The sequence below is a fragment of the Pipistrellus hanaki genome (genome assembly GCF_964339955.1).
Source record: "Pipistrellus hanaki genome assembly, chromosome: 9".
Taxonomy (NCBI): Eukaryota; Metazoa; Chordata; class Mammalia; order Chiroptera; family Vespertilionidae; genus Pipistrellus; species Pipistrellus hanaki.
The window spans coordinates 33,174,424-33,186,532 of NC_140511.1; the positions used below are offsets into that span (position 1 = coordinate 33,174,424).

The 12,109-nt window shown below is 34.1% G+C and overlaps 1 protein-coding gene across 23 annotated transcripts in view; it reads left to right on the forward strand.

Moving 5' to 3' along the window:
• PICALM (phosphatidylinositol binding clathrin assembly protein) overlaps nt 1–12,109 on the forward strand; it is a 95,848-nt gene that overhangs the window by 32,919 nt on the left and 50,820 nt on the right. For all 23 annotated transcript variants that reach the window (XM_084895192.1, XM_084895208.1, XM_084895200.1 and 20 more), the window contains exons 3-5: nt 1,495–1,570; nt 3,613–3,715; nt 10,771–10,864. In XM_084895192.1, the coding sequence (XP_084751318.1) occupies nt 1,495–1,570; nt 3,613–3,715; nt 10,771–10,864 (273 nt within the window). The remainder of the gene's footprint in view (nt 1–1,494; nt 1,571–3,612; nt 3,716–10,770; nt 10,865–12,109) is intronic.

Sequence of the window (12,109 nt, forward strand, 5' to 3'; positions counted from 1 at the left end):
TAAAGCACAAAGGAAAATACAAAATTACAAACAAATAGAAAAGAATACCAACAAAAAAATGGAAACATCAAATTAAAAAATTATAAATTTTATAAAGATTACAGCCGAAGCCAGTTTGGCTCAGCGGTAGAGCGTCGGTCTGCGGACTGAAAGGTCCCAGATTCGATTCCGGTCAAGGGCATGTACATTGGTTGCGGGCACATCCCCGGTAGGGGGTGTGCAAGAGGCAGCTGGTCGATGTTTCTCTCTCATCGACGTTTCTAGCTCTCTATCTCTCTCCCTTCCTCTCTGTAAGAAAATCAATAAAATATATTAAAAAAAAAAAGATTACAAAAAATGTATACCATCCCTCTCAGGGCGCAACATATATTTCAAGGACGTATTCATATGTCCTACCCGTTCCCGATAGCGTTTATGTTTGATGTATTTATAGGTCCCACTCGGTTAACAGGTTAATACATAATATTAATAGTAGTTCATTGATATATATATATATATATATATATATATTTTTTTTTTTTTTTTTTTTTTAATATATTGATTTTTCTTACAGAGAGGAAGGGAGAGAGAGAGAGAGAGAGCTAGAAACGTCGATGAGAGAGAAACATCGACCAGCTGCCTCTTGCACACCCCCTACTGGGGATGTGCCCGTAACCAATGTACATGCCCTTGACTGGAATCGAACCTGGGACCTTTCAGTCCGCAGACCGACGCTCTACCGCTGAGCCAAACTGGCTTCGGCAATAGTAGTTCATTGAAATACTAGAACATTTAAAATGAATGAGCTAGATCTACATACATTAAATTAATAATTCTTAGAGAAAAGTGGTTACAAAGCATATTAGAAAAGAAGAAAAGTATGATATTTTTATAAATTTAAAATAGAAAACAAAATTATGTAGAGTTTCTATTATAGATACTTATATATGTAGTAAAATTATAAAAATGTGGGAGTGATATAAACTATTCAGAAAAGTGATTGCCTTGAAGAGGGAAGAGAGTGGGAATGGGATTAAAAGGTGTGTTTCAATAGATTGTAATTTTTGACTCTATAAGATGCTCTAAAATGAATATTTTAATGTGTTTAATTTGGACAGTGGATAAGACGGTATCTTTTGTTCTTTTGTGTGATTATAAGTATTTTTGTTTTTAAAAAAAGTTAGATGCCTCCTGAGTATGATTAGTTTTAGTCCAAATATGCTGGAAAAAAAGGACAAAACTACAGATTTCTATTTAAATATGCCTGTTTCTTTTTATTTTGGCTTAAATAGCTATGGCATTAGTCCTTAACAAATTCCTATATGCCAGTGGAAAATATGTGGTTTTTAGGTTTGCTAACTATCTAGTTAATAGGAAGTCTGAGGATGATAAATTTAAACTAGATAAGATTAATGAAATGTGTTAATCACTTTTCTCTCTGATTCTCAAATTAGAGTTTGTTAGATGGCTATACAACAAATAGTTTGACATAATTATTTATTTTTGTTTTTCCAGCGTTTTATTCAGTATTTGGCTTCAAGAAACACATTGTTTAACTTAAGCAATTTTTTGGATAAAAGTGGATTACAAGGTAAAGACAACTTTCTTATAGGGTGTTCCTGTGTGATGATTTCTTCAGAGTTGAACTCTTTTGTCTTTTAAAACATGTGCTGTAGAGGAACCTTATTTTTAGTAGTTGTAGCGGGGAAAAAACACTGTATTTTAATGTGAAGCTTAAGATTGATTTTACAATTTGTTGCCCAAAGTTCTTTGCAAAACATTATAGGGTAATAGTTTGAGATCATGGATTTTGGAACTGAACTGCCTAGGTTTGCAATCCATCGGTACACATACTTGCTATATGATCTTGAGCAAGTGCTTTCTCCTCTCTGGGTCTGTAAAACAAGGAATAATGATAGCAATTATGCTATTAGACTTGTCATGAGGCTTAGCCTAGTTAATAAATTCAAAGTGCTTAAAACAATGCTTGTCAACAAGAAACACTATGTACATGTCTGCTTTCATTGTTAATATTATTGTTTTATGTTTTATTCCAAAAAAATGTAATTGGGAATATTTTACATTTAGTAGCAAAGGTAAGCAATATTTTATTCAGATGAATTGCTCATTGATACATCTGTTATTTTATCTTATTTTACTTTTAATTTAGTGACTTGAAATTGCTGTAATCTTGTGTTGTAGCCTTCCATGCACATTTTGTCTTTAAAAAAAATATATTTTTTTTGTTGATTTCAGAGAGGAAAGGAAAGGGAGAAATAGAAACATTAATGATGAGAGAGATTGATTGATCAGCTGCCTTCTGCATGCCTCTCAAAATTTGGGCATGCGCCCTGACCAAGAATTGATCTGTGACCTTGTATTTCCCCCAGTAGACAGGATAGAATCAACTAGAGCACATGTGTCAAACACAAGGCCTGCGGGCCAAATCCAGCCCGCCAGGCCTTGCAATGTGGCCCGCACCGCGCTGTCATCACTGCACTCCGCTGTCAGTTTATGACATTGTCAGTTTATGACTGTTCAGTAAACCATTCGGCCCGCGATTTAGGCTGGATTTTAGATTTTGGCCCCTTCTCTGATTGAGTTCGACACCCCTAAACTAGAGGGATCAGTGTGAACTAAAAAGCTGAGGAATGTGAATGTGTAACACTTTATCAAATATACTAGTGGCTTTGAGAAATTATGAAGACAGTGGGTTGTTTTTTTTTTCTGTTTTGTTCACTAATTTTTCTTCACTTGTATTTAGTGGGCCTTGAAAAAATATTTGCTGAATAAATGAACTGGTGATTATGTTAAATCCTGTCAATGTAAAGTTGTTTTGGTATTGTCGTTTTGAAGTAGCAGAGATCATCAAGTTAAGTTTATTAAATGCAGGTGAACCAAAATAAAATGGACCTGCTTTTCAACAAGGAGCAAAAAATTTATAGACTTCTTTGACTCAGGCAATAATTATAATACCAGATTTTTTTTCTTTTATAATATGATTAGATTTTATGTTGCTGAAATTTTTATATCTCATGGTTGTATTGAAACAAAACTTTAGAATGATTTAGGTATTCATTTAGAAAGTTTTATTGAAAACATAAAATTGCTTTTTGTTATGCCTTAAACTTGCATATTGACATTTCTGTCATTGTACCATATACACTTATTTTCTGTAGTTTTTAATAAGGTTGGCATAAAAGGGCAATGGTTATTCTAAATAATTAAACAACTAATAATTTCTTAGGTATGAAAATTATAAAAGTACTTAATGATTTGAGGCGTGGGATTGTGATTCCATAGGGTATTAAATTTGAGTTATTAGGTTGTCAAGTAGTGTAAAAACACTTTTCTAATTTCTAATAAGTAAAAGATAGGAATGATGATCAAAAGCAGAATTATTTTGGTGAAATTCTACGGGGGAAAGTTTTTCAAAACCATATATGATATACTTGACTTAAAAATGTGAAGTCCTTGAGATTTTAATGTGATATTTTTCATTAGTCATTAAATTTACATCACAAAATTGAGTTGGAATATCAAGACATGGCCATTGGATGAAATGAGTTGGTTTTCTAAGCAAATTTTGATTTTAATAATTTATGAAAACCCTTTTTATTTTTTCATTTACAGGATATGACATGTCTACATTTATTAGGCGGTATAGTAGATATCTAAATGAAAAAGCAGTTTCATACAGACAAGTTGCATTTGATTTCACAAAAGTGAAACGAGGGTGAGTTAACCTTCATTTCTTTTCTTTTTCTTGACATCCAATAAATTTGAATATTTATAAATGTAAATCATAAAAAATATTAGACTACAAATTACGGAATATGAGGGCAGTTTAAAAAATTTGAACTTCAGATTTCCTTGAAGATGTACAACAGATACTTTTTGCAGTAGGAGTTTTAAATTTTATAACAGCTTTATTGAGATAGAATTTACATACATAAAATGTGCTGTATTTAGGATTTTAAATTCCGTGGTTTTTAGTATATTTACAAAGTTGTCCAATGGCACGACTATCAAATTCAAAAACAACATTTTTAATAATAATTTTTATTTTTTAATTACAGTTGACATAGAATACAGGTGTACAACCCAGTGATTAGCCATTTATATAACTTACAAAGTGATCACCCTGATACAACTAGTTTATGTTTCCTATGCTGTACCTTACCTCACCCTAACTATTCTCTAACTACCAATTTGTACTTCTAAAAACCTTCATCTTTTTCACTCACTCACCCACCCCTCCCAACACCTCTCTGATTTGGCAATCATTAAATGTTCTCTATATCTATGAATCTGTTTCCGTTCTGCTTATTCATTTATTTTTAAAGTTTTTTTGGATTTCACAGATAAGTGAAATCATCTGGCATTTGTCTTTCTCTAATTTATTTCACTAAGCACAATACCCTCAAGGTACATCCAGGTTGTTTCAAATGGTAAGAGTGCATTCCTTTTTTTTTTGGCTGAATCATATTCCATTGTATATAATGGAATATATTACTTTATCCATAAATTCATTTGTTGATGGACTCCTAAGTTGCTTCATATTTTGACTATTATAAATAATGTTATATTGAACAAATAGATGCATGTCTTTTCAATTTAGTGTTTTGTATTTCTTCAGAAAAATACCCAGAAGTGGAATTCCTGAGCCCTTCTTTGTCTCTTATAGCCTTTGTTTTAAAGTCTTATTTTGTATGATGCAAGTATTACTATCTCAGCTCTTTTTATTTCCGTTTTTATGAAATACTTTTTTCATCTCTTTACTTTTAGTCTGTGTACCTTTCTATCTGAAATGAGTCTCTTGTAACACAGTATGTGTAATGGTCTTGTTTTCTTATCGCTTCAGCCACCATATGTCTTTTGATTGGAGCATTTAATCTATTGCATTCAAAGTAATTGTTGATAGACATGTAGTTATTGCCATTTTATTATTCATATTTTTTTAATCTTTTTCTTTATAGAAGTCCCTTTAACATATCTTGTATTGTTTGTTTGATGGTGATGATCTCCTTTAGCTCTTTCTTGTCAGGGAAGCTCTTTTATCTGACTTTCGATTCTAAATGATAGCCATGCTGGATAGAGTAATCTTGATTGTGGGTCCTTGGTTTTCATCACTTAATATTTTTTGCCTGCAAAGTTTCTGTTGTGAAATCAGCTGACAGTCTGATCGGCACTTCCTTTTAGGTAACTAGCTGCTTTTCTCTTGTTGCTTTTAAGATTCTATCTTTGTCTTTAACATTTTGCATTTTAAGTATGATGTGTCTTGGTGTCGGGTTCATCTTGTGGGGGACTCTTTCAGCTTCCTGAACTTGTGTTGAGCTTCCTTTGACTTGTGTGTCTTTTTCTTTTACTATGTTAGAAAAGTTTTCAATCATTATTTCTTCAAATAGATTTCAGTCCCTTGCTCTTCCTAGTACATCTGTGATGCATGGTGTAAGCTAGTACATGGTGTAAGCTAGTGTATAGTACATTGTTACACTTGATATTTTCCCATAGGTCCATTAAAACATCCTCATTTTAGAAAAACTATTTTTTCTTTTTGCTGCTCTGATTGGGTGTTTTTTCTACCTTGACTTCCAAATTACTGATTCATTTCTGTGCTTCATCTAACCTGGTGTTGATTCCTTATAATGTATTTTTTCATTTCTGACTGGTTGATTTTTATGGTTCCTATGTCATTCCCCGCCCCCCCCCCCCCCCCCCCTTGCTGGAATCATGTAATACACATGTGTCAAACACAAGGCCCGCGGGCCAAATCCAGCCCGCCAGGCCTTGCAATGTGGCCCGCACCACGCTGTCATCACTGCACTCCGCTGTCAGTTTATGACATTGTCAGTTTATGACTGTTCAGTAAACCATTCGGCCCGCGATTTAGGCTGGATTTTAGATTTTGGCCCCTTCTCTGATTGAGTTCGACACCCCTAATGTAATATGTGGGTTTTTGTGTGTGTCTGGCTTCTTTGACTTAGCATACTGTATTCAAGTTGTAGCGTCATTGTTTTAGGATGGATCAGTACTTCTTTCTATGGCTGAGTCATATCCTAGTGTATGGATCATACTACATTTTGTTTATTCATCAGCTGATAGGCATTTGAGTGGTTTCTACTTTTTGGCTATTAGGATTGGTGCTGCTATGAATATTGGTGAATAGTTTTTTTGTGGATTCTTTTCAGTTATTTTGGGTATGTATCCAGAGGTGGAATTGCTGGGTTATACGATAACTCTTGAAGAACTGCCAAACTGTTTTTAGTTTTAAAGCAGTTGAACTGTTTTATGTTCCTATCAGCAATATATGTGGATTCGATTTCCACACATTCTTGTCAATGCTTGTTATTTTTTTAAAATTAATATTATAGTCATAATAGTTGGTATAAAATAGTATATCATTATGATTTTTTTGGTTCATGTTTTCTTGATGGGTAATAATGTTAAGTGTCCTTTTATGTCCTTATTGGCCATTTGTAAAGCTTTGGGAAAATGTATGTTCAAGTCCTTTGCTTATATTTTAATTATGTCTTATATAAGGCAGTTTAGCATTGTGGATTTTGGTATTCATGGTAGGGATGTGTGTCTTAGAGCCAGTTCCCACTAGTACTGAAGTACAAGTTATGTTCCCTAACCCCCCTGCATTATTCAAAGATCAACTGTACTCCCTTTATAAAGCCCTTTTTTGTTATTCTGGCAAATTCTTAGTTATTTTTCAAGAATTCACTTTGACATTTCTTTGAGGAAGCCTTATTTCTGTTGTTAAATTTTATATGACATGCTCACACCCATGAGAGTATAGTTGTGCTGTATTCATATATTTAGGACTTTCCAGAGTGCCTAAACATAGTGGATGTTTAATAGTTTCCAAAAAGATGACTAGATGATTTTGTAAACAGTACATTAAATGGTTCAATGAAAAATAGATCCAGTAAATTGCCCATAGATTTGTCTTTTTAGTTGGTTAAACATTGGACTCTTCATTTTTATTTGTTTGTTTAATATTCTATTTGGTAGTATTAACTTAGGTTGAATTATCTTGAATTCTAAATTAGTACAGTTCAAAGTAACGACATTGTGTAAATTAATCAAGGTATTGTATGTGAATAAAGACATGGATAATTAGGCTTTAACCCATTGCTGTTAATATTTGGGAAGCAAGTATCTGAATTTAATTGTAATCTATTTCAAAAGTCGTAAGAACCTGTGCTCTGCATGGAGTATGAATTGTCATACATTTGATTTGAATCATGTTCAAGCATTTGGGATTGTAAATTATTTGAGTTTTGAGTTTTTTGAAGTCTGATGTAATCGTGATAACTGTTAAGATTCTTCTTAATTAAAAAATTTAAAGTTCTCTTTAAATGATGTGTAGGCTGAGAGAGGGAGGAGTCAGAAATATTCCCACTGTTTCTGGCATAAGTCACAGGGTAAATGGCACTATTTACAGGGAAGGTTTTGGGGAGTGGTGTAAGCTAGTGTATAGTGCTAAAAAGTAAGAATCTAGTTTTGGAAATACTAGTTTTGAGTGATTTGTACAAGTTGAGATATCAAATAGGCATTTGAATATACTAACTTGGAATTTAAGAGTTCTAGTTTGGGAATATAAATATGTCAATGGCATTTTGCTAATTTCTGTCTCGGGAAGGACAGCTCTCCTGGGGCATAAGTTCAGAATGAGGGAAGAAGACCCAGAAAACCTTGAGATACATAACATGTATTTTAGAGAATGGATAAAAGATGAGGAACCAACAAAAGAGTTTGAAAACGATCCTGAAGTAGGAAGAAAACAAAGAGAATAATATAGGAGATACTAAGAGAGTAGAATGTTACAAGAATGAGGAAAACTTGAATGATGCCGAGAAATCTAATCAGATAATGTTAGGCCCATTGGAGAAGCAACATGGAATTCCTAGGTGACTTAAATAAGAGAACTGCATGGTAGGAGTGGGGCTTATAATGCAATGAATTGAATAATGAACAAAATGTGAGGAAGTGGCCACTCTTGAAAAGTATGCTTGACTCTGCAAGGGAATAACATGGGATTAGTGGTGGTGGTGTGTATGTCTGTTTAAAGAATGGTGATTCTAGAAACTTTGCTTGCATGTTCATGGGAATGATCTAGTATAAAAGAAGAGTAATAAGCTACATTGTGCAGTATGCTAGCTACTTGCCACATGTGGCTATTTAAATTTAAATTGATTAAAATCGAAGCAAAAATCATTTCCCTTGTTACAGATGCTCAGTAGCCACACGTGGCTAGTGGCTACCATATTGAATGGTGCAGAACATTTCCATCACTGCAGATAGTTCTGTTGGACAGTCAGAGCTGTGTTAGAAAAGAAGACAACTAAAGGATGTGACAGAGTGGGATCCAGAGGACCTGTGTGAATGTTGTTTACATTTGCTAGAAAGAAATACTTTTGCTACTGTAATAGGAATAGACCAGATAAATGTAGTTTTGGTGGAGAGATGACCAGCCAATCTCTTTTATCATTTTCTACTTTTGAATGAAATAGTTTGAGAGTTAAGTGCTAAGAATTTGTGTGTTGGGTGTGTGATACAAGGAAGGGAGTAGTGGGAGAAAGAATTTTGAAGTATAAGCACTGAGGAGAGGGATTCAAGAGAGGACTAAGAGAATTACTGGCAATGCCAAGTCCTCATTTGAAGTTGATTATATTTGTTATAGTTTTATCAGTTTGTTCAGTTTTGTGGTTTTCTTTACCAGGACTCAGCTGCATCTCACTGTCATGGATGAGGTAAATGTTGGCTCACCCAGGATTGTGAATTTGTCAGGTGACCACAAGGGAAGAAGAGAGTACAGAGGAATTAATAGTAATCTTTGGAATTCTAAACTAGATGAAGGAAGTAAAAATAAGGAAACAGTGTGGATAGTAGGTTTGTACATTGAAATTTATGATGAAGTCAGTTTTTGCCATCGAGGATAATGAACCAACGTTGCTAGAGGTTTAAAGATTATTGTTACAGGATATGGTATCTTAATATTGTTTTTGCTTTTCTCATTTGGTGGTGGGGGATGGTTGATGTGGCTTTTGGGACAGTAAACTCAGGATCTGACCATGGGAATAAGAACTGCTATTAAGGCATTTTGAGATCAAGATGTTGAATTTGTTATCCATGTAGATACTGAAGTTAACTAAGAAAAACTGAGGCAGAATTTAAGTGTTTTGTGATGGAGGGGAAGTGACCAGAAGTAAAAAAGTGACCTCAGCAAGGAGAGATAGGGAGAACTAAAAGGGGACCAAATAATGACTGGTAAAATGAGCGTATGATGACAATAAAAAAAAAGGGTTACAAAGAGGGAATGGTGTCCTATTCCAAACTCCAGTAGCTAGTACCAATCAGTGTAGTTTAGTGTTTGAGAAATTACCTAGTCTTACTGGGGAAAGTTGTTGTGCTAAAACAGTGGTCGGCAAACTCATTAGTCAGCAGAGCCAAATATCACAGTACAACCGAATGAAATTTCTTTTGAGAGCCGAAAACTGACTTATGCGCATGGGCCACGAAGTTTCAATCGCACTGTACATGCACACCCACACATACTATTTTGTGGAAGAGCCACACTCAAGGGACCAAAGAGCTGCAAGTTGTTTGTGAGCCGCAGTTTGCAGACCACTGGGCTAAAAAGCTGTCAGTAGTTGCCTACCTAAGGCACTTCAGTGTTGTGTGTAGTACAAAGCACTATTGCTGCTTTTCATAACTTAATTGTTTTTTCTGGCTTCTGGGGTTGTGATTGAAGGAAATAACTCAGGGTTGGAGCAGCTGGTTATAAGTATAGTTTATTTGTAAGTTAGAGAAAGCTTGCATACTTTTTGAAAGTGCCTTGTTACTCTGCCAAAAGGTTACAAAAAGCATTGCTTTAAAGTCTAATATAGCAGGGATTATATAATGACCCTACCACTGATTAATTCTTTGACCGTAGACTGTCATATAACCCCACAACCTAAAATTTCACCACATATAAAATGGGGCAGGACCATCTATGTATGAGATTTTTGTGAGGATTTGGAAAACATATCAAGTTCTCAATGTGAAGCCTGATATATAATAAGTACTTAGTGTTAGTGGTATATCTTAGCCTCAGTACTTTTTAGTGTTCTTGGCACTAGTTTTGTAAAATTCTAGCTTATTTGGTACTGCTAATATTTCTCTTATGTTTAGAAATATCTAAAGAAATATTTAAAGGAATATTTTTGAAACTACTTAACAATATTTTATTAAAAACATTCTTATAATTCACTTATTTTAATGATCAAATTAGAATGACTTGGTAAAATTGTCTTATTTTATAACAAAATGATTTTAGTTATAATTTTCTGTATATCAAGCAATTGGCATTTGAATAATTAATAAAATAGACTTGATTTTAAGTGCTAGCTCCATTGAATCCTGACTAATAAGTGATTTCAGGCAATTATTTTGTAATTTTAAAAAAATAGTAAAATTGCACTTTACTGGTACACATATGTGTGGTTTGAGGATAAGATGATTTCCACATGTAAAAAGTACATTATAAACCTGGTTGTATGATGTAAACTTTGATTTTTATTCTCTTATTTTACTTTTTTTTTAGTTTTAAATGAGCACCTTCATAGACATACTTTCTGTTTTTGTTTTTTCTCTATGATTTATGCTTGAGATTTCAGGTTCAGTAATGACTTAAAAATATGATGTTTTATAGCAACTTGTTCTCTGTTTAGAGAACCATATGGGAGCTTAAAATGTAGGTTTAGTAACGAACTCAGTTGTTTCTTTTTTAAAAAACAGGGCTGATGGAGTTATGAGGACAATGATCACAGAAAAACTCCTAAAAACTGTACCTATTATTCAAAATCAAATGGATGCCCTTCTTGATTTTAATGTAAGTTGATTGCATAAATCTTTTATAACTTGAGATTTTAAAAACGTTATAATTGGTTGAGGTTTTTATTTTCATAGACTCTGATTTTTCATACTAATATCCTATTTAGCTAAGTGTTTTCTATAAATGTGGGCCCAAATCAGATTATTTTCAATTTTTATAATTATTTTAGATTTACCCTGATTTCATGAGTGGTGCTTCTCTAGCTCTAAATTATAGATATAAAGTCATTTTTCTGTATCTATAGGGGATTGATTCCAGGGCCACCTGTGGATACAAAATTCATAGATATTCAAGTCCCTTATATAAAACTAGAGGCCTGGTACACGAATTCATGTAAGGTGGGATCTCTCCGCCTGGCTGGCAATCAGGGACAATTGGAGCTCTCTTACCCATTCCCAGTTGGGGCCAATGGAGGCCGGCTGGCGGGGGAGGGACTGCGGGAAGTTGGCCGGCTGATTGGGGCCAGCCGGCCAGGGAGGAAGGACTGGGAGGGCTCCAGGACTTGTCCAGCCTTCTCATCCAGCCCCAATCTGCTGGACCCCAGCAGCAAGCTAACCTACTGGTTGGAGTGTCTGCTCCCTGATGGTCAGTGCACATCATAGCAACTGGTTGAGTGGTCAACCGAATGGTGTACATATCAATCTGACACTTAGCATATTACGCTTTTATTGTATAGGATGGCTTAAAATTTGCATATAATCTATGCACATCCTCCCATAAACTTTAAATAATCTCCAGATTACTTATAATGCTTTGCAAATAGTTGTTATACTCTGTTGTTTAGGAAATAATGACAAGAAAATAAGTCCGCATGTTCATTAGAGATGCAACCCTTGTAGGCCTTAATTACTAGTACATGTCAGCAGCAATGTAACTTTTTTTCCCTAAATATTTTCTGTCTTTGGGTGGTTGAATCCTTGTATATGAAGCACTTACTGTACAAGCTAAAGAAAATGATTGAGAGGTTAAGGGGTTGATCTGAAAATCTGCTTCCTTTTGATAATGGTTTTTAGATTTAAAAAAACATGTATGACAATTTTCTTTAGGAATAGCCAGCTTAGTATTTCAATTTTATAGGACTCAAAGCATGCAATTATTTAAAAATATAAGGAAATTTTTCACAAGAATTTGTTAAATTATATTTCACACATAAAATGGCTTTCAAAGTCTTAACACTTAATTGTGATTTTTCTGATGTCCACACTTCATTTACTATAGAAAAAATGCTTTCAGTCGCAGTAT